Here is a 23485-nt window from a genome sequence, read left to right as displayed (position 1 = left end):
CCACGGAGGAGTTTGTTAAAGTGTGAAGCGTAAATGTGAACATTTCAAGGATTTGGCGTTTTTCCCATTTGTGACAGTATATTTGCAGCTCCACGGCACAGAGACCGTACCACTTAAAATCAAAATATGGATAACTTTTGATGCCCCGTTTGTGTAGATGATTTTCCCCAAATATGAGCTTGATCGGGCAATCGCCCTAGGAGGAGTTCGTTAAAGTGTGAAGCGTAAAAATGTGGTGATTTTAGAGATTTCGCTGTTTTCCCATTTCTGACATATATTTGCGGGTCCGCCACACAGAGACCGTAGCACTTAGAATCAAAATATGGGTAAGTTTTGATGCCCCGCTTGTGTAGATGATATTCTCCAAATATGAACTTGATCGGACAATCGCCCTAGGAGGAGTTCATTAAAGTGTGAAGCGTAAAAATGTGGTGATTTGAGCGATTCTACGATTTTCCCATAAGGATAACATGGGATGTTTCTGTCAACGCTACGGTTACGCCGTACAAAATATGACTTTGGCTCTCATACTTTTATGATCAGGATGGCAAATTAGAATTTTGTTCAAAATATCATGTCATTTGGAAAAACTCTATTGTTTATAGGCCACTCTGAAGGCCAAATAGTCAGAATTCTGGGAAACGTTTGCGGCTCCGTCGCACAAAGACCGTAAAAGTTATCCTTAAAATTTGGATAACTTTAGATACACCACTTGTCTAGAGGACGTACACCGATTTTGAGGTTGGTGGGCAAAACGCACTAGAAGGACTTCGTTAAAGTGTAAAACATAAAAATGTGGTAATTTGAGAGATTTTGTGGTTTTCCCATAGGGATAACATGGGAGGTTTCTGTCATCGCTACGACTACGGCGTAAAAATTTAGGCATTTTTGTGATTGGCTTTTGTGATCGGGACGGCAAAATAGAATTTTGGGTAAAGTTTAGACAATTTTGGTAAAACTAATTTTTGACCTTCAATGTTAATTTAAAGGTCACTCTGTAGGGGGCGCTATCACTGCCATTTCAATTTTGTCAGCCTAAACTGGTCCAAACTAGAAAGTTTAACAACTGATTCAAATTTGGTCCTAATCGGACTGGTTTTGATCAAATGGGAGCAATTTTTAGACCTGCAATATTCCAAAATAAGTTGTCCAACTTTGCGGCTGCGCCGCACACAGACCGTAAAAGGTATCTCAAAAAATTGAATAACTTTAGATGCCCCACTTGTCCAGAGGACGTACGCCGATTTTGAAGTCGGTGGGCAAAACGCCCTAGGAGGAGTTCGTCAAAGTTTGACGTAAACAAAATGGCTAACTCAGCTTGTTTTCATTTTCAAAGGAAGATGGCGGCCATAGGGTAAGTTTGGGGGCGTGGCCACAATGTTTTTTTTTTGTTTATCCTCACGAGAGGAATGCGTGTCCCGAATTTCGTAGCTTTACGCCAAAGTTGACCTCGGGGCGTCTCCCATAGGCGCAATGTATTTTGACTTTTGTCGGTGGCGCTGTCGCGCCATTTTTTAACGAAAAAAAAAATGGCCCAGAAAAAATAAAATTTTTCACCGATTCTGAATTTTGGGCAAAGTTTGGTGAGTTTTTGAGCATGTTCAGGGGGTCAAATTAGAGATCAAAGCGCTGAAGAAGAACAAGAAAAATTAAAGCCGCAAGCGGCATCCAACGGCCCTCGCGGGCCGCCGGCCTTCCGACTCTGCGCTTTCGACTTGATAAAGATGGCGCCCTTATTGTGTGTTGAATAAAAAAAGAACTTGACAGACGGCGACACATTGGACATGGCCAATCCAGTGCAAATGAACACAAGTGTCAGTCAAATTTGCTGCGCCGCCGCACAGAGACCGTAGCACTTGGAATAAAAATATGGATAACTTTTGATGCCGCGCTTGTGTAGATAATTTTTCCCAAAGTAAAGCTTGATCGAGCTATTGCCCACGGAGGAGTTTGTTAAAGTGTGAAGCGTAAATGTGAACATTTCAAGGATTTGGCGTTTTTCCCATTTGTGACAGTATATTTGCAGCTCCACGGCACAGAGACCGTACCACTTAAAATCAAAATATGGATAACTTTTGATGCCCCGTTTGTGTAGATGATTTTCCCCAAATATGAGCTTGATCGGGCAATCGGCCTAGGAGGAGTTCGTTAAAGTGTGAAGCGTAAAAATGTGGTGATTTTAGAGATTTCGCTGTTTTCCCATTTCTGACATATATTTGCGGGTCCGCCACACAGAGACCGTAGCACTTAGAATCAAAATATGGGTAAGTTTTGATGCCCCGCTTGTGTAGATGATATTCTCCAAATATGAACTTGATCGGACAATCGCCCTAGGAGGAGTTTGTTAAAGTGTGAAGCGTAAAAATGTGGTGATTTGAGCGATTCTACGATTTTCCCATAAGGATAACATGGGATGTTTCTGTCAACGCTACGGTTACTCCGTACAAAATATGACTTTGGCTCTCATACTTGTATGATCAGGATGGCAAATTAGAATTTCGTTCAAAATATCATGTCATTTGGAAAAACTCTATTGTTTATAGGCCACTCTGAAGGCCAAATAGTCAGAATTCTGGGAAACGTTTGCGGCTCCGTCGCACAAAGACCGTAAAAGTTATCCTTAAAATTTGGATAACTTTAGATACACCACTTGTCTAGAGGACGTACACCGATTTTGAGGTTGGTGGGCAAAACGCACTAGGAGGACTTCGTTAAAGTGTAAAACATAAAAATGTGGTAATTTGAGAGATTTTGTGGTTTTCCCATAGGGATAACATGGGAGGTTTCTGTCATCGCTACGACTACGGCGTAAAAATTTAGGCATTTTTGTGATTGGCTTTTGTGATCGGGACGGCAAAATAGAATTTTGGGTAAAGTTTAGACAATTTTGGTAAAACTAATTTTTGACCTTCAATGTTAATTTAAAGGTCACTCTGTAGGGGGCGCTATCACTGCCATTTCAATTTTGTCAGCCTAAACTGGTCCAAACTAGAAAGTTTAACAACTGATTCAAATTTGGTCCTAATCGGACTGGTTTTGATCAAATGGGAGCAATTTTTAGACCTGCAATATTCCAAAATAAGTTGTCCAACTTTGCGGCTGCGCCGCACACAGACCGTAAAAGGTATCTCAAAAAATTGAATAACTTTAGATGCCCCACTTGTCCAGAGGACGTACGCCGATTTTGAAGTCGGTGGGCAAAACGCCCTAGGAGGAGTTCGTCAAAGTTTGACGTAAACAAAATGGCTAACTCAGCTTGTTTTCATTTTCAAAGGAAGATGGCGGCCATAGGGTAAGTTTGGGGGCGTGGCCACAATGTTTTTTTTTGTTTATCCTCACGAGAGGAATGCGTGTCCCGAATTTCGTAGCTTTACGCCAAAGTTGACCTCGGGGCGTCTCCCATAGGCGCAATGTATTTTGACTTTTGTCGGTGGCGCTGTCGCGCCATTTTTTAACGAAAAAAAAAATGGCCCAGAAAAAATAAAATTTTTCACCGATTCTGAATTTTGGGCAAAGTTTGGTGAGTTTTTGAGCATGTTCAGGGGGTCAAATTAGAGATCAAAGCGCTGAAGAAGAACAAGAAAAATTAAAGCCGCAAGCGGCATCCAACGGCCCTCGCGGGCCGCCGGCCTTCCGACTCTGCGCTTTCGACTTGATAAAGATGGCGCCCTTATTGTGTGTTGAATAAAAAAAGAACTTGACAGACGGCGACACATTGGACATGGCCAATCCAGTGCAAATGAACACAAGTGTCAGTCAAATTTGCTGCGCCGCCGCACAGAGACCGTAGCACTTGGAATAAAAATATGGATAACTTTTGATGCCGCGCTTGTGTAGATAATTTTTCCCAAAGTAAAGCTTGATCGAGCTATTGCCCACGGAGGAGTTTGTTAAAGTGTGAAGCGTAAATGTGAACATTTCAAGGATTTGGCGTTTTTCCCATTTGTGACAGTATATTTGCAGCTCCACGGCACAGAGACCGTACCACTTAAAATCAAAATATGGATAACTTTTGATGCCCCGTTTGTGTAGATGATTTTCCCCAAATATGAGCTTGATCGGGCAATCGGCCTAGGAGGAGTTCGTTAAAGTGTGAAGCGTAAAAATGTGGTGATTTTAGAGATTTCGCTGTTTTCCCATTTCTGACATATATTTGCGGGTCCGCCACACAGAGACCGTAGCACTTAGAATCAAAATATGGGTAAGTTTTGATGCCCCGCTTGTGTAGATGATATTCTCCAAATATGAACTTGATCGGACAATCGCCCTAGGAGGAGTTTGTTAAAGTGTGAAGCGTAAAAATGTGGTGATTTGAGCGATTCTACGATTTTCCCATAAGGATAACATGGGATGTTTCTGTCAACGCTACGGTTACGCCGTACAAAATATGACTTTGGCTCTCATACTTGTATGATCAGGATGGCAAATTAGAATTTCGTTCAAAATATCATGTCATTTGGAAAAACTCTATTGTTTATAGGCCACTCTGAAGGCCAAATAGTCAGAATTCTGGGAAACGTTTGCGGCTCCGTCGCACAAAGACCGTAAAAGTTATCCTTAAAATTTGGATAACTTTAGATACACCACTTGTCTAGAGGACATACACCGATTTTGAGGTTGGTGGGCAAAACGCACTAGGAGGACTTCGTTAAAGTGTAAAACATAAAAATGTGGTAATTTGAGAGATTTTGTGGTTTTCCCATAGGGATAACATGGGAGGTTTCTGTCATCGCTACGACTACGGCGTAAAAATTTAGGCATTTTTGTGATTGGCTTTTGTGATCGGGACGGCAAAATAGAATTTTGGGTAAAGTTTAGACAATTTTGGTAAAACTAATTTTTGACCTTCAATGTTAATTTAAAGGTCACTCTGTAGGGGGCGCTATCACTGCCATTTCAATTTTGTCAGCCTAAACTGGTCCAAACTAGAAAGTTTAACAACTGATTCAAATTTGGTCCTAATCGGACTGGTTTTGATCAAATGGGAGCAATTTTTAGACCTGCAATATTCCAAAATAAGTTGTCCAACTTTGCGGCTGCGCCGCACACAGACCGTAAAAGGTATCTCAAAAAATTGAATAACTTTAGATGCCCCACTTGTCCAGAGGACGTACGCCGATTTTGAAGTCGGTGGGCAAAACGCCCTAGGAGGAGTTCGTCAAAGTTTGACGTAAACAAAATGGCTAACTCAGCTTGTTTTCATTTTCAAAGGAAGATGGCGGCCATAGGGTAAGTTTGGGGGCGTGGCCACAATGATTTTTTTTGTTTATCCTCACGAGAGGAATGCGTGTCCCGAATTTCGTAGCTTTACGCCAAAGTTGACCTCGGGGCGTCTCCCATAGGCGCAATGTATTTTGACTTTTGTCGGTGGCGCTGTCGCGCCATTTTTTAACGAAAAAAAAAATGGCCCAGAAAAAATAAAATTTTTCACCGATTCTGAATTTTGGGCAAAGTTTGGTGAGTTTTTGAGCATGTTCAGGGGGTCAAATTAGAGATCAAAGCGCTGAAGAAGAACAAGAAAAATTAAAGCCGCAAGCCGCCGGCCTTCCGACTCTGCGCTTTCGACTTGATAAAGATGGCGCCCTTATTGTGTGTTGAATAAAAAAAGAACTTGACAGACGGCGACACATTGGACATGGCCAATCCAGTGCAAATGAACACAAGTGTCAGTCAAATTTGCTGCGCCGCCGCACAGAGACCGTAGCACTTGGAATAAAAATATGGATAACTTTTGATGCCGCGCTTGTGTAGATAATTTTTCCCAAAGTAAAGCTTGATCGAGCTATTGCCCACGGAGGAGTTTGTTAAAGTGTGAAGCGTAAATGTGAACATTTCAAGGATTTGGCGTTTTTCCCATTTGTGACAGTATATTTGCAGCTCCACGGCACAGAGACCGTACCACTTAAAATCAAAATATGGATAACTTTTGATGCCCCGTTTGTGTAGATGATTTTCCCCAAATATGAGCTTGATCGGGCAATCGGCCTAGGAGGAGTTCGTTAAAGTGTGAAGCGTAAAAATGTGGTGATTTTAGAGATTTCGCTGTTTTCCCATTTCTGACATATATTTGCGGGTCCGCCACACAGAGACCGTAGCACTTAGAATCAAAATATGGGTAAGTTTTGATGCCCCGCTTGTGTAGATGATATTCTCCAAATATGAACTTGATCGGACAATCGCCCTAGGAGGAGTTTGTTAAAGTGTGAAGCGTAAAAATGTGGTGATTTGAGCGATTCTACGATTTTCCCATAAGGATAACATGGGATGTTTCTGTCAACGCTACGGTTACGCCGTACAAAATATGACTTTGGCTCTCATACTTGTATGATCAGGATGGCAAATTAGAATTTCGTTCAAAATATCATGTCATTTGGAAAAACTCTATTGTTTATAGGCCACTCTGAAGGCCAAATAGTCAGAATTCTGGGAAACGTTTGCGGCTCCGTCGCACAAAGACCGTAAAAGTTATCCTTAAAATTTGGATAACTTTAGATACACCACTTGTCTAGAGGACGTACACCGATTTTGAGGTTGGTGGGCAAAACGCACTAGGAGGACTTCGTTAAAGTGTAAAACATAAAAATGTGGTAATTTGAGAGATTTTGTGGTTTTCCCATAGGGATAACATGGGAGGTTTCTGTCATCGCTACGACTACGGCGTAAAAATTTAGGCATTTTTGTGATTGGCTTTTGTGATCGGGACGGCAAAATAGAATTTTGGGTAAAGTTTAGACAATTTTGGTAAAACTAATTTTTGACCTTCAATGTTAATTTAAAGGTCACTCTGTAGGGGGCGCTATCACTGCCATTTCAATTTTGTCAGCCTAAACTGGTCCAAACTAGAAAGTTTAACAACTGATTCAAATTTGGTCCTAATCGGACTGGTTTTGATCAAATGGGAGCAATTTTTAGACCTGCAATATTCCAAAATAAGTTGTCCAACTTTGCGGCTGCGCCGCACACAGACCGTAAAAGGTATCTCAAAAAATTGAATAACTTTAGATGCCCCACTTGTCCAGAGGACGTACGCCGATTTTGAAGTCGGTGGGCAAAACGCCCTAGGAGGAGTTCGTCAAAGTTTGACGTAAACAAAATGGCTAACTCAGCTTGTTTTCATTTTCAAAGGAAGATGGCGGCCATAGGGTAAGTTTGGGGGCGTGGCCACAATGATTTTTTTTGTTTATCCTCACGAGAGGAATGCGTGTCCCGAATTTCGTAGCTTTACGCCAAAGTTGACCTCGGGGCGTCTCCCATAGGCGCAATGTATTTTGACTTTTGTCGGTGGCGCTGTCGCGCCATTTTTTAACGAAAAAAAAAATGGCCCAGAAAAAATAAAATTTTTCGCCGATTCTGAATTTTGGGCAAAGTTTGGTGAGTTTTTGAGCATGTTCAGGGGGTCAAATTAGAGATCAAAGCGCTGAAGAAGAACAAGAAAAATAATAATAATAATAATAATAATAATATTTTTAGCAAAAACAATATAGCCGTTTTTACTATAACAACAAATGATACATCGTTTGAAAGCTCTAAGCCTTCCCGATGCCGCCATGGGGTGGAATCGTCAAATTTCATATAATTTCGCAAAACTAAATATTTAACCTCCATATAAAATCTGTAGGGGGCGCTGTGGCTCCAAATGAATTTATTTCACTTCAAGTAGGTTTAGGGCAAAGAGTTTAACAATTGATTCTAATTTGACGCAATTCGGACTTTATCTGCGCAAACGGCAGAAATGTTAAATTTGGGAGATTTCTGAAATTCTTGCTACAGTTTGCGGCTTTGCAGCACAGAGACTGTGACAGGTATCAATGTAATTTGGATAACTTTTGATGTCCCACTCCTCAGTAGCATTTTCACCAAATTTCAGCTTTTTAGGGCCAACGCCCTGGGAGGAGTTCGTAAAAGTACGACGTTTGGAAAAACTCCGAAGTCATGTTTAGCCATTTTTGAAGCAATATGGCCGACATTTGGTTGGGCGGACGGCGTTGCCGTAATAATATTTTCTACTTCTCTTGTCACCATCTACCTCTGCGCCAAATTTCATGATTCTACGATCAGATTTTTTTTGGGTCATTTCCCATCTCTCAATGCATTTTTGGTACATTTGGGGGCGCTGACGCGCCAATTTTTTTTTATTTTAGAAAAGGGAAATAGCCAGAATGTAGAGAGGCACGATTTTTAGAGGTGTGCAAATTTTTGTGACTTTTCATCAATGTTCACTGGGTGAAAAATAGGGGGGTTGGTCCCGAGAAGAAGAAAGAAAGAATAATATTCCGATACGAAAACAATGTTTCCCATTTTCCAAATATCATAAACTACACATTTTCGGAAAGCGCTCGCGCTTTCCTACCTCATGGTGTGGGTCCCTGGTCACTGACGGGTACTTTCGTTAATTTTGAGTGGGCTCCGCCCACTTTGTGTCTTTCGCAGCCGTGCTTCGCACGGCCTTATGAGATTAATAGGCCTCTCGCCAGCTTGTGGCGCTCGGGCCTAATAATAATATTTTTAGCAAAAACAATATAGCCGTTTCCACTATAACAACAAATTATACATCGTTTGAAAGCTCTAAGCCTTCCCCATGCCGCCATGGGGTGGAATCATCATTACGAGCGCTTACGCGCTCGTCACTCCCCATTCCGTCGGGATGCCCCGCCCACTCCCCATAGACTTCCATTGATTTGAGCAGATACAAGCATGGCCCATGCCTGCGGCATGGATTCTCGCGTACAGGATGATGCCAGGAGGGTTTTTGGAGGAATGCAGCGCTTTGCGCTGCTGTTGTCAACAATTTGTGAATGGGCTACGCCCATTCACAAATTGTTGACTATTTCTGTCATAGCAGGAGTAAGTATGCATGATCCATGCCTTCGGCATGGGCTAGTTCACTGTACTTGCCAGGGGCCACGGGGCACCAAACATGCGGGCTGCGCCCGCATGTTTGGTCAGACAGACTTGTCCAGAGGACGTACGCCGATAAAGCCTCAGTTAACTCAGGTACTTAAAGGAATGTATCCCACCTGTCTTCCTGACGCACTGTTGGCTCTGGAAATGAAAAATGATGAAGACTACTTTACATATAAGCAAAGAGCTAAAGCACAGTTCCATGATGCAACTGGAGAGCCCATACAACCTGGTACTGGCAACACTCTCATGTTCTTTTCTACTCTGGTGAAAGGACTACCTAAATGTGTCCAGGATCATTTGGCTGATGTTGTTGGTCTTTACTCAAAGACAGAAAAAGAGTTTGATGCCAACTGCCAACATCACGTTGCAAAGTACCTGAAGGGAAAAAAAGGACTGAATGAGGATATGGAAAAAATGAAAATGGCAACGATCAAATTACAACTCAGAAAGCTCCAAGAAGAGGTGAATGATAAAAAGAAGGAAAATAAGTCTGCCAAGACAGAACCCAACAGATTGCTATGGCGGTTAAAATAGTCCTGGGACAAGTACAACCCACTATGACACAACCACAGGCCGTCCCATCCGCCACAGGACCAAGAAACAACACACCTACTTCAGAAATCATCTACAATCAAGAACGTGAACGTAATACATTCTCTCGTGGAAGAGGCCGTGGGGCAGGAGCTGGAAGAGGACAAAACAGGTTCAGCGTGACTCCTGATCAGTGCTTAAACTGCTTTGGAACTGGACATTGGGCTCGAGACTGCCCCATAGGGCAAACACAATATCAAATGCCCCCAACCCAACCTGGCCAATTTCAAAGACCTCAAATGATGAATATGAGCCAGCCCATGTCAAGCCAGAATCATCTACCACCACCCTTGCCGCTAGTGGTCTCCCTGGTTATACCACATATTTTTGTCTTGGGGTGGCACTGTTTCTGTTTTTCACCAATATTATTGTTATTGCCTGTGTATTGATTATGATTGGATGCTGTGCTGTCTTAGATCACTTATAGAACACTTGATTTTATCTGCTCTGACAACCTGCTTATCTTTTGACCCTGATTACACACGCTATTATTCTGCCAAACACGAATCTAACAGTGATCATGACTATTGCTCCTATACTTTATCTTGAATCTAACAAATCTAATTTCTACTTTAATTGGGGATTGTCTCACACCGTTTTATGTCCATGATGGGTTATTTTTTTTAAACGTTTTCTTTTATTGAGTTGCTGAATTATACAATAATTTCTTTTGATTTTTAAAACATTTAATATGTTTTTGGGGGACTTATGATCTGTTGCTTTGTGAGGTTGCGTCTGGCGCCTCTTTAGTGTGATCACATGTGGATGTGATCAAAAGGGGGAATTGTGGATATTGATCAAATTATTGTCATGTCTGTGTCATACTTATCATGAGTCAAGACGATCTTGCTGCATATGGGTCACAATGAATTTTAACTATTCTGTGTATTTTCTGATCATCTGTGGACTAGTCTAAACAATCTTAAAGCGGACGTCATGGCGAAGGTCAGGCCATTTTTATCAGACCCAAGCAACAGCTTTATAAAACACAGCTGAATCTTGTGAAGAGTCAAATCTCAGCTGCAAGATGAACAACATGCTGCTGTTTTGCCTGTTTTTCCCTGTTTTCATCAAATAAAGAACTTGAGAACGATTCTTGCCTCCCTGCAGTCTGTATAGACTAAACTTTTGTTTCTTTGGGATCCACAAAATTCCCCATAACAATGACTGGAGCAGGAAGTGGAGCTCTGCGTTTTTATGCCTTTTTATTATCTGACCCAATTTTCAAAAAAAATAGATGTGACATCTTTCAATACAGAATGTATGACATCTTTTTTCCTGATATAATCTGTTCCTGAAAACAACAAATGAACCGTTTTATTGGAAAAACTGTATTTTGAGTGTGAAATATTCAAATGTAAATATTTGATTTGTTTCTGTTGTGATGATGTCACACCTGGGAGTATGACACTCTGAAAACCAATAATAATCATGTCGTGCCTTATTTGACTCACATTTGAATCAACATAATATTCTTTTGTCCCAGACTGCTCTACCTCGTCCTCGTCCTCTGATGCAAACGCTCGCTCAAAGGCACATTTCAATTTCAAATACGAGCGCGTTTGACCTGGACTTTACCTCCTCAGAGCGAGCTTAAACGCCACACTCTTTCTGTTTTGGGCCATTTCCCGGCCCGTTCTCAGCTGTGTGCCGTGTGAAATAAAGCCAGAGGAAGCTGCAGCGCGAGGGGCAAATGTGCAAACGTGATTATGACACGAGCCGGGCTGAGCGGGACAAATGTCCAAACAATGATATTAACTCCATTGCTGCTGTGAAGAGGAAAGAATCTTATATTTAAATATATCAATGTGAAACTTCTGCTGTCGTTCACTCACAAAAATGTAAGAAGAAAATGTATTAGAGGTTTTTCATCATCCAATCCACTTTATTTATATAGCACGATTTATACAACCAGACGGTTCCAAAGTGCTTCACAGCAAGGAAAAAGACTACAGAGGCATAAAAAGGATAAAAGTAATAAAACAAGATATAAAAACAAAATCAAATAGAAAATTAAATCAAACAAACACACTAAAATCAATGGAATAAAAATAAACAAAATAAAATAAATAAAAAGGTGCTGCCCTCCCAACACATATAAAACATACAATCAACACACTACATGGAGTTAAAAGCCAGAGAAAACAGATGGGTTTTAAGAAGCGATTTAAATCATGTCATGTTTTCTTACAGAAATAAGACATTTTTTGTGTAAAAACAGCCAAAATGTCTCATATTCGGGACAGTTAAGCCTGAAAAACAGGTTTTAATGTTTTGGCTCATTTTGCTGACTCATAAGATATGAACAAGTTTACAATTCATTTCAATTGTAGCAGCAGCACCTCCCCCACAGGACGGACGTGGCTCCGGGACATCCAGAAGAAGAGAGCACATTACGCCGGTGCTGGAGTCTCTTCACTGGCTCCTGTCGAGTTTAGAATCACATTTAAACTCCTCCTCCTGACCTATAAAGCCATAAATGACATGGCCCCATCCTACCTCAAAGATGCTATAGAACCATATTATCCAAACAGAGCTCTTTATGTTCAAAATGCTGGCCTTCTGGTGGTCCCAAGAGTCTCTAAAAGCACAGTAGGAGGTAGAGCCTTCTGATGGTTCCAAGAGTCTGTAAAAGCACAGTAGGAGGTAGAGTCTTCTGGTGGTCCCAAGAGTCTCTAAAAGCACAGTAGGAGGTAGAGCCTTCTGATGGTTCCAAGAGTCTCTAAAAGCACAGTAGGAGGTAGAGCCTTCTGATGGTTCCAAGAGTCTCTAAAAGCACAGTAGGAGGTATAGCCTTCTGGTGGTCCCAAGAGTCTCTAAAAGCACAGTAGGAGGTAGAGCCTTCTGGTGGTCCCAAGAGTCTCTAAAAGCACAGTAGGAGGTAGAGCCTTCTGGTGGTCCCAAGAGTCTCTAAAAGCACAGTAGGAGGTAGAGCCTTCTGGTGGTCCCAAGAGTCTCTAAAAGCACAGTAGGAGGTATTGTCTTCTGGTGGGTGGTCCCAAGAGTCTCTAAAAGCACAGTAGGAGGTAGAGCCTTCTGGTGGTCCCAAGAGTCTCTAAAAGCACAGTAGGAGGTAGAGCCTTCTGGTGGTCCCAAGAGTCTCTAAAAGCACAGTAGGAGGTAGAGCCTTCTGATGGTTCCAAGAGTCTCTAAAAGCACAGTAGGAGGTAGAGCGTTTAGCTACCAAGCTCCTGTGTTATGGAATCAGCTCCTGTCCATGTTAAAGAGGCCGACACAGTCTCTTCATTTAAGACCAGGCTTAAAACGTTCCTCTTTGAAATGGCGTATGGTCAGTCCAGTTAGGAACAGAAATATAAAGCTACAGTTTCAGCCCCGCTGCCCTATGAGCAACTATGGGGGAAGTATGGCAGCTTGAGCTCTATCCTCTGATAACACTACTTATTCTATCAAACTATGTGGAACAGGCGCATCGATGACCTGTGGATCCAGATGTCCCCTGAGCTACTGCCAGCCATATTTAATACTTAATACACAGTATAAAGTATTAAATATGTTTCTCTATAAATCCACCTGAGTCCAGGTTGCTTTTGTGATCAGCTCCACTCATAAAGTGTTTAACTCATGTTTTATGGATCACAAAGTATATGTAGATTAGATTAAGATCAGGACATGTTTATTTTAGAGTTAGAGAAAAGGTCTTTCAGGGACATATGGGATGAAACAGAGACTTTTAAGATTACATTATTAAAACTTTTAATGAATTCCAAGCACTTTTGAAAGCGCCTCAGAGCCATTGTTAATTGTGTTGCATTTTATTCATGTTTTATTGACCTTTGTATATCGTGTGTTTGTTCAGTTTGTAATTGTGTAAAGCTGTGTATGTGACAGGGCGCGCTGGAAAATGAGAGCTGGAAACCATTATTTGTCCAGGGAGGGCCGTGAGCAGGGAGGGGCCGTGAGCAGGGGGGGCGTGAGCTGAGGGGGGGGCGTGAGCAGGGAGGGGCCGTGAGCAGGGGGGGCGTGAGCTGAGGGAGGGGCCGTGAGCAGGGGGGGCGTGAGCTGAGGGGGGGGGCGTGAGCAGGGAGGGGCCGTGAGCAGGGGGGGCGTGAGCTGAGGGGGGGGGGCGTGAGCAGGGGGGGCCTTGAGCAAGGGGGGCCCTTTAGTGCTTGGTCAGTATATCCCTGTATAAAGTTCTACACTTCTTAAGTCAATGAACCTGTTTCAGCCGCTGTGGGCTCTGTTTCTGAAGGGTCCCCGTGTCTCTCCTTCTTACTCATGCTCCAGAGCTTCAGGGACCTAAACATGTCTCCTTTAAAGGAGACATTTAAAGGCATTTACAAACGGCCTGTGCATATGATACTGTGCAGAAAAAGGCTCCCTGGGGCCACTCGCTCCACACGAGCTGCGCCTTAAACGCCCCGCCCCGCTGCGCTCCTCCTTTGTGTGTCTCGTGGGCGTGGCCTGTGCAAGTGTCAGGTAAAACTCCTCCACCTGCGCCCGCGTCTCCACACACCAAACCTGCGCCACCGCAGCGCCACACCTGCCCCGCACCTGCCCTGCCATGGACCTGCGGCGGGCCGTGGGCGCGTGCCTGCCGCTCTTCGTCCTCGCGGTGCTCTTCGATCTCACCGGGATCGTGGTTCTCTTCGTGGGGATCTTCGCCAACCTGCGGCTGGACGGCCGCTTCTACGGGGACTTCCTCATCTACACCGGCTCCATCGTGCTGTTCTTCAGCCTGGGACTGTGGCTCCTGTGGTACCTGGGGAACATCCCGCCGCCGTACGACCCTGTGACCTCCTCCTCTTCCTCGGTGAAGAAGAGCAGCAGCATCGTGGAGCTCGCGCGGCAGTTCTCGCATCGTCTGAGCGAGAAGCTGAAGACGGAGATGGTGATGATCGGTAACGGCAAGAAGAGCGGCTACGAGGAGGACGTGGAGGACTGGGACGGCACCGGGGAGAAGAGCCTCAAACCCGGGAGAGTCACGTGGGGCAAGTCCACGGCGTACGTCAACAACGGCTATGAGGAGGACGAGGACGCGCAGGTAGGACACTTCAGAGAGTCTAAAGGTCTTATACCAAAGAGGAACTCACTATTTAGACCACAAACTATGATTTCTGCTGTAAATGTAGTTATTAGAAAACAATATAAACCAAATAAAGGACTGTGGTGACTGAAGGATTCTGGGAAATAGTTACAAATATTTTTATTTTATTCTATTATCATTATTTTATTATCTTATTTTTATCTTTTTATTTATATCTATTTTATTGCCCCCCCTCCATTCCCTATTAAGATAGGAGAGGAGTTTTTGTTAATAAGAGTTTTTTGTTTTTGTTCATGAGAGTTCTATTAAGAGTGTATTTTTGAAACTTCCTATAATCTGTCCTTTCCTCCTGTTCTACTGCGTTGTAACAACCAAATTTCCCCTTGTGTGGAGATTAAAGGATTATTTTATTTTATCAAATAAAATTAATTAATGATGAAAATCCCAAATAGTTTATCATTTGTTTTCATTGTGACACTATCTTTTATGTAAAACACTGTTTTTTGTCAAATCCAGAAAACAAAATGGGACGGGATTATTTTTGCACTCGCCCTATTTTAAGTTTGAATCCTTCAGAGCGTGTTCTGTTTGAGCCCTGGATTAGAACATTTTCACACATGAACATGCGCCACATCTTAGCGGGGACTAAAGCGGGAACTAAAGCGGGAACTAAAGCGGGAACTAAAGCGGGAACTAAAGCGGGAACTAAAGCGGGAACTAAAGCGGGAACTAAAGCGGGGACTAGAGCGGGGACTGGAGCGGCGGCCAACCGGATCGGCGATGATTGGAATCGACTGGAATATTGCTTTTTAATTAAATTGAGCTCATTCTCCTTCTTAATCAAGTCATTTTTACATGTGATTTTTACAGTATCACGAGCAAAACGTGGACACAACGATGGACGAGAGCGAGGACATGAAGGACGTAAAGGACGAGGACGTAAAGGACGAGGACAAACTGGAAGAGGACGAGAAGGACGAGGACAAACTGGAAGAGGACGAGAAGGACATGAAGCCGACGGAAGACTCTGAGACGGAGGAACCAATCTCTGTGTTTTGAGCCACGTCAAACTCGTTCGGGGACAAAAAGCCGGGTAAATAATGGCGCCGTAACATGAGCCGGGCAGCGAGGACCGAAGGGAAAGCACGGCGCACAAGGAAAAACACTGACATCGCAAATTTGCACTTTACGTCAACGGGGATTTGAAATGGAAATAAGCTCGTCCGCGCATTTCACGCAATTCAAAGATGTAAATATGTAGATAGACAAAACCAGGATACTGTAAAGAATATAGATAGATAGATAGATAGATAGATAGATAGATAGATAGATAGATAGATAGATAGATAGATAGATAGATAGATAGATATCAGGGACGTGTGTGTCAGTTAAGTTTACACATTAGAAATACAAATATATGAAGCTAAAAGCAAAGTGTACGGCGTGTTTCCTGCTCGCCACTGAAGCACTTTGTACAGAGAAAATGTCAATTGAACTGTAGAATATTTGATAAAAACTGCGTGGAAACCTTTTAAAAATGGGGGAATATTTCTCTTTTATTGCATATGGCACATGGACTTCGATTGACTGAAGATTCGTTTAAACGTTTCCGTGAAAGTTGGCGTCAAAAACATTTAAATAAAGCGGCTCTTAATTGTAAAACTGTTTATTAGTCAGAGAGTGGACAGTGCGGATTGTTCTTATTGTTGCATTGCATTGTATAATTCATTCGCGTTGGGATGGAAACAAGCTATTTAGCGCTAATCTTGAGCGTAAATGTCTCTGTACGCGCTCCCCTCAAATAAAAACCTTATTATACTTGAATGAGGGCTGGGAAGATGGCAGATAGACATATAATTAGCTTACTACTATCTACTTGGCTAATCCGTAAAGTTCTGGGAGACTCCGCAGCCGGTCCCCCGCATTTTCTCCCACTCTATAACCGTTAGCATTAGCTCTAAACACTAATTATGAAGATGTGCGTGCGCCGTCATTAACATTTATGTTAAAGTCTTGGTGAAAGTCACGGTTGAGTGTGGAAAACTTTTGCCGTTTAGTTTTAGGTCATGATCAGCGTCTAAAACTGGCATCTGTGCTAAAGGCTAGCTAACGTTAAGCTGAGATTCTTGATGGTGCGCTTCGGGTTAGGAATGGAAGATGTATCGGTTCCAGTATCGATATCGGCCAATGTAGGTCTTTTTTTAACTCGCCAATGAGTAAAACTGGAATTAGATGATCAATTAGGCTAAAAATGTGCCATGTTTGTTTTTTCTTTGCGGAGTAGGCGGGTCTAAAAACAGGAAATGTGAACGTTGTTAAATCTGTTTCTCTTTTTCACTGTCGCACTTCGAGGAAACTGCTGTTGTGATTTTGGGTGTTTTTATTTATTTTTTAATTGAATTGAATCAACACAAATCCTTGTATATCCCAGATAAACACCTTCTGGAATCGTTTTTGTGGTGTTGTTATTCATAAGCTCGCTGAATGAACCGTGAGGGTTTATCTGCAGCTCGTGTCGTGTTTTTGGCACGTGTATAAATCACTATCATCAGTGTGAATCTGAATGAACACATTTGGGGAACACAGAGGGAAGGTCATTAATGTCTTGGTTTAGTCCTGGTTCAGTCCTGGTTTAGTCCTGTTTTAGTCGGTGTCGTGTCGTGTATATAAATTACGATCATCAGCGTGAATCTGAATGAACACAGAGGGAAGGTTATTAATATACAGAGGGAAGAGCAAAGGGCCTAAAACAGAACCTTGTGGTGCCCCTGAAGAAAATCTAGATTTGCTGAGTTGACACAAGTGTTTTAATGATTTACAGTGTCAAAGGCGTTTTTTTCAGATCTAGAAATACTGCTACAACCACTCTACTTTAATCCTGCAAATACTTAACATCAATGACAACGTTTCTGTCGAATGTTTGGCCCTGAAACCAAACTGCGCAGGACGGAGGTGAAACTGAGGTGTGTAAATGAGTGATCACGTGTTGTGCTTCTCTGGAGCGTTGGCTGCTCGTGGTGCGATACTGATGGGTGTATACTTGCACAGAGGCACCATCGTTGTGGATCGGAATAACAGATGATTGTTCCACCTTGTGAGAAAGAGTTCCATTGATCATATTGGTTACAGGAGGCATTAATCTAGAGTTATTTAACCATGAACACGAGTCCCTGGAGAAGCGGTCTCTTCTCCGTATGAACAGTTCATCTGCCTGGAAGAACTGGTTCTCCTCCTGAAGAACTGGTTCTCCTCCAGAAGACTTCTACTACTTCTACTGTTTATCAAGAAGTTTTTGTAGTTTTTCCTGGCTGAGATAGAGGGTCTAAGGACACAGGATGCTGGGACATTTGTCTAAGGACACAGGATGCTGGGACATTTGTTTAAGGACACAGGATGTCCCTATGAACACTGTTGCCCTCAGAGGAAACTGCTGCTGTGATTTGAATTGAATTGAAACACATCCTTTGCTCTGGAGGTTTGAGAGTTCTTTTTGTCTGACCCGCTTCAGATTCAGTGACATGAACCAGGATGAAAGCTGGTTCTGAAGGACCGAGCGTTTAAAGTCCGTGAGATGGTTCAGCCTACTTCATTTCGCTGTTAGACAAAGGTTTTTAAAGTGGGTCTGTTTATACCGAAATGTCCCCATAGTGTGGACAAATAAAGGCTTATCTTATCTTTAATGGCTACTTCTTCCTGAAAATCAAGTTCTCCAGCAAGCTTTGTGTATCGGCCTGTTACCATACCGACTTAGCAATAAATGATCAACCAAACAATGGGGAATGTTTGGTACCACTTCATGAAACCAACGCCTTAACTAAACACCAGCATTTGTAAATCTGCGTATTAAAGGTATTTGATTCAGACTTCGTAACTACTTAACAATCTTAAACTATTTGTTCACTTGTTCAAATTCAAGTGTAGTGTCAGACGCCAGTGCACATGGACACTGTACCTCGCTGTGTTTGCTCCTGTCGCCTTGTTTGCTCCTGTCGTTGGTCTGACTGGTTTTACGGATGCCACGGTGATGTGTAAACATTCACCCCCTCGGGACCAAACACAGAAAAAGAGCTCAATATGACTTCAATGTAGCGGTGAGCGATCGTTAACCACAAAAGCATGAGGAGTTTCCCCGATGGGCAACAGTGAAAAACAGTTTAAACAATGTTCATAGGAACCCTGTCCTTAGCGCCTCCTTCAGCAGGAAGAACTACCAAAACCTGTTCGGGAAAAAGTATAAACCTGGAGGAGTTCCACAGTGAAGGAGAGATCTGACGCTCACAGACGGACGCGAGAGAAACAGTGGAGCTGGAGCCACTCAGGAGGAGAACCTGTTCTTCAGAAGGAGAACCGGTTCTTCCAGGCAGATTAAGAACCGTTCATATGGAGTAGAGACCGCTTCTCTAGAGCTCAAGCTGCCATACTTCCCCCATAGTTGCTCATAGGGCAGCGGGGCTGAAACTGTAGCTTTATATTTCTGTTCCTAACTGGACTGACCATACGCCATTTCAAAGAGGAACGTTTTAAGCCTGGTCTTAAATGAAGAGACTGTGTCGGCCTCTTTAACATGGACAGGAGCTGATTCCATAACACAGGAGCTTGGAAGCTAAACACTCTACCTCCTACTGTGCTTTTAGAGACTCTTGGAACCATCAGAAGGCTATACCTCCTACTGTGCTTTTAGAGACTCTTGGGACCACCAGAAGGCTCTACCTCCTACTGTGCTTTTAGAGACTCTTGGGACCACCAGAAGGCTATACCTCCTACTGTGCTTTTAGAGACTCTTGGGACCTGAAGGCCAGCATTTAGAGAGTGAAGAGCTCTGTTTTGTTGATATGGTTCTATAGCATCTTTGAGGTAGGATGGGGCCATGTCATTTATGGCTTTATAGGTCAGGAGGAGGAGTTTAAATGTGATTCTAAACTCGACAGGAGCCAGTGAAGAGACTCCAGCACCGGCGTAATGTGCTCTCTTCTTTTATTTCCTGTCAGTAATCTTGCTGCTGCATTTTGAACTAGTTGCGTCAGGTCAGTGGCACACGGAAGAGATTGACATGAACGAGTTCCGTTTTTCACATTTCAAAACCGTAGAAATCGCATACATCTCCTTTAAACGTGTCGATCTCCATGGAGAACAGCAGGTGATGCCACTGGGCAGTTATAGGTTGTATCTGTGAAAAAGCAAGCTTAGCCATAAAAAAGACCAATAATTGAATAAATACAAAAGGATTGAAGTCCACTACGAGGGCGGAGAGTGTTTCCTCTGGACCTGAGATGAGGTTCTGATGAGGCTAATTTAGACTATTATCATTTTGAGTTTTTTAACGTGCAAAATACACAATGCTGCGAAATGCATCGACTGAAAGTCAGAATAAAAACAATTCTAACACAATTCAAATTCATCACATTTAAAGTGCTTCTGACAAACATTCTGTGATCAAAGGTTCTATCTTTAAATAAAAGCAGAACAAAAGTTGTTCATCTGACGCTAAGTTTTCACTCTAAAATGCAACTTAAAGTATTCAGCTCTGATTGGACCAAATACATTCAGATTTCTAGTACTAAATACATTTCCAAGGTTTTCTTCCCAACACTGAAGATAATCAATACTTAGACTTTTATCAGTATTTGATCTTCATTTGAGAAAGTGTTGATATTAAAAACATTGACAAATAGAGGCCACGAGCCGAGCGCAAAGAAACTTCTTCTTTTTTGTTTTATAGCGGTTTGTATCCAAGCATTACATTACCGCCTACTGTAGTACATCTTAAACATTAGACTTCACTCTTCAGACTTCACTCTTCAGACTTCACTCTTTAGACTTCACTCTTTAGACTTCACTCTTTAGACTTCACTCTTTAGACTTCACTCTTCAGACTTCACTCTTTAGACTTCACTCTTTAGACTTCACTCTTTAGACTTCACTCTTCAGACTTCACTCTTTAGACTTCACTCTTCAGACTTCACTCTTTAGACTTCACTCTTCAGACTTCACTCTTTAGACTTCACTCTTTAGACTTCACTCTTCAGACTTCACTCTTCAGACTTCACTCTTTGGACTCCAAGGCCCGAAACTGTGTCTGTGACTTTAGAGCCTTTTCTTCAGCATTAGTTTCTTCTCTGCACAGAACAAACAAATGCCTCGCCCTGTGTACACGCGTGTAAGTCCTGGTTTAGTCTTGGTTTAGTCTTGGTTTAGTCCTGGTTTAGTCCTGGTTTAGTCCTGGTTTAGTTCTGGTTTAGTCTTGGTTTAGCCTTGGTTTAGTCCTGGTTTAGCCTTGGTTTAGCCTTGGTTTAGCCTTGGTTTAGCCTTGGTTTAGTCTTGGTTTAGTCTTGGTTTAGTCCTGGTTTAGTCCTGGATTAGTCCTGGCTTAGTCCTGGTTTAGACCTGGTTTAAACTTGGTTTAGACCTGGTTTAGACTTGGTTTAGACCTGGTTTAGTCCTGGCTTAGACCTGGTTTAGACCTGGTTTGGATCTGGTTTAGTCCTGGTTTAGTCCTGGTTTAGTCCTGGTTTAGTCCTGGTTTAGTCCTGGTTTAGCCTTGGTTTAGTCCTGGTTTAGCCTTGGTTTAGCCTTGGTTTAGCCTTGGTTTAGCCTTGGTTTAGTCTTGGTTTAGTCCTGGTTTAGTCCTGGCTTAGTCCTGGTTTAGACCTGGTTTAAACTTGGTTTAGTCCTGGCTTAGACCTGGTTTAGACTTGGTTTAGACCTGGTTTAGTCCTGGTTTAGTCCTGGCTTAGACCTGGTTTAGACCTGGTTTAGACCTGGTTTAGACCTGGTTTGGATCTGGTTTAGTCCTGGTTTAGTCCTGGTTTAGTCCTGGTTTGGACCTGGTTTAGTCCTGGTTTAGACCTGGTTTAGACCTGGCTTAGACCTGGTTTAGACCTGCTTTAGACCTGGCTTAGACCTGGTTTAGTCCTGCTTTAGTCCTGCTTTAGACCTGGTTTAGTCCTGATTTAGACCTGGTTTAGTCCTGGTTTAGTCCTGGTTTAGACCTGGTTTAGACCTGGTTTAGACCTGGCTTAGACCTGGTTTAGACCTGGTTTAGACCTGGCTTAGACCTGGTTTAGACTTGGCTTAGTCCTGGCTTAGACCTGGTTTAGACCTGGTTTAGTCCTGGCTTAGACCAGGTTTAGACTTGGCTTAGTCCTGCTTTAGTCCTGCTTTAGACCTGGTTTAAACCTGGTTTGGACCTGGTTTGGACCTGAGTTAGTCCTGGTTTAGTCCTGGTTTAGTCCTGGTTTAGTCCTGGTTTAGTCCTGGTTTAGTCCTGGTTTAGACCTGGTTTAGTCCTGGTTTAGACCTGATTAAGACCTGGTTTAGTCCTGGTTTAGACCTGTTTTAGACCTGGTTTAAACACTTCCTCAAACCTTTTTAGACACAACATAAACAAAGCAACAGCGCCGCTCAGTGGCAGCAGAAGATCACTGCGTCTCACCATCAGAACTACTTTAATTTATTTCTCTCCAAGTGGAAAATGTGTTTGTTGCTGAGACACAGCCGCCGAGAGAGAAAACTAGATCATTGGCTGGAACATTAATATATATATAATCAACAAATAAATCCAAAGAAAATATAAAGTAAAACACACAAAGTCCAAACTCAAAGTCCCATTTATAATAACACGATCATAACTGCTAAAGCTCAGGATGGTTCTGAAGCTGTTCAGGACGGACACGATTCTCTTCCATTTATGATTGACTTTAGTATCGATACTTTTGTTTGAATGAGTGTTTACATTTAGTTTCAATAGATCAGCCAATAGGAGTCAGGCTAGAGGGAAGGGGGTGGGGCTATCTCTGGTGCACAGATCAGCCAGTAGGAGTCAGGTTAGAAGGGAAGGGGGCGGGGCTACAAACTTCACCTCGAGACATCTATTTGTTTATAAAAGTAAGAGCTAATGCTAATGCTAACATACAATAAATGTATCAATAATGTTCAAACAGCACAAACTGAACTCACCTGTTCACAAAAACATTCTATGAACTTTAACCTCTTTGTGTGTTTTATATTGAAGCTAACGTGTGTTAGCCTTTAGCTCTGAGACATAAACACAAAGGTCACTATTTACAGGACGTAACAGTCTGAAGCTGCTGCAGTGATGATCACTCTGGAACTCACTCTCGACCTTTTTCTTTCTGTGGTTCTCAACCTGGGGGCCTTGGAACGATATCAAGGGGGTTCAGGGGGATTCAGGGGGGTTCAGGAGGATCAAGAGGTTTCAGGGGGGATCAAGAGGTTTCAGGGGGTTTCAGGGGGGATCAAGAGGTTTCAGGGGGTTTCAGGGGGGATCAGGGGGCTCAGGGGGGTTAAAGATGTCCCCCAAACGATGTGGGTAATGTTGAAATGTTTGCAACAGTCTTAAACTGGCCTCGACAGCGTCCAATGCAGTGGTGGATTCCTGTTTAATGTGGACCAAATTCTTTCATCTTGGCCTTCGCCCTGAAAAGAAACTATACTTTATACTTATACTTTATACCAATACTTTATAACTATAGAAGTAAAGTCCTCCTGTTTGGCCTCTGTTTAAAGCCGCTGTGTCGTTTCCTCGCATCATAATCCTCCAGCTCATTACAACACGGCATGGCTCCCGACGGCCCGACCGGTCCAGCCTCGCCGTGGAATGAAGCCTGCACCGGTCCGACCGCCTTTTCACAATCGCCAGGAACGTGGAGGCGTGTCCCGACTCCTGACTCCGCTCACATGAGACACAGAGACGTTTCAGCCGGCGAGCGGGTTCAGAACCTCCGGGGACGAGATGGAGCAGAACAAGTGCATGACGTTTTGCATGACGATAGCGCTCATCCTGGACATCGTGGGCTTCCTGCTGCTGCTCATCGGGATCTTCGCGCCGCTCAGCTTCTGGGACTTCTTTGTGTTTTCCGGCCCGGTGCTGATCTTCCTCAGCATCTTTCTGTGGATCTTCTGGTACCTCGGGTCGCTGACGGTGCCGGAAGACGAGCTGAACCTGGTCAAACATGACATACTCTG

The 23485-nt window shown here is 43.0% G+C and overlaps 1 protein-coding gene across 1 annotated transcript; it reads left to right on the top strand.

Moving 5' to 3' along the window:
• The first annotated feature begins 13993 nt into the window (after window positions 1-13993).
• Window positions 13994-16848, top strand: LOC140357612 (uncharacterized). Its single transcript, XM_072442127.1, has 2 exons — window positions 13994-14497; window positions 15371-16848. The coding sequence occupies exons 1-2, from the start codon at window positions 14018-14020 to the stop codon at window positions 15557-15559; spliced, it is 669 nt and encodes a 222-aa protein (XP_072298228.1). The 5' UTR covers window positions 13994-14017; the 3' UTR covers window positions 15560-16848.
• The last annotated feature ends 6637 nt before the right edge of the window (window positions 16849-23485 follow it).

This window comes from Eucyclogobius newberryi, unplaced genomic scaffold (genome assembly GCF_026437365.1).
Source record: "Eucyclogobius newberryi isolate DKJ021-1_F unplaced genomic scaffold, fEucNew1.0.hap1 SCAF_13, whole genome shotgun sequence".
NCBI classification, from domain to species: domain Eukaryota; kingdom Metazoa; phylum Chordata; class Actinopteri; order Gobiiformes; family Gobiidae; genus Eucyclogobius; species Eucyclogobius newberryi.
This window is presented reverse-complemented; position numbering and strand designations above follow the sequence as displayed.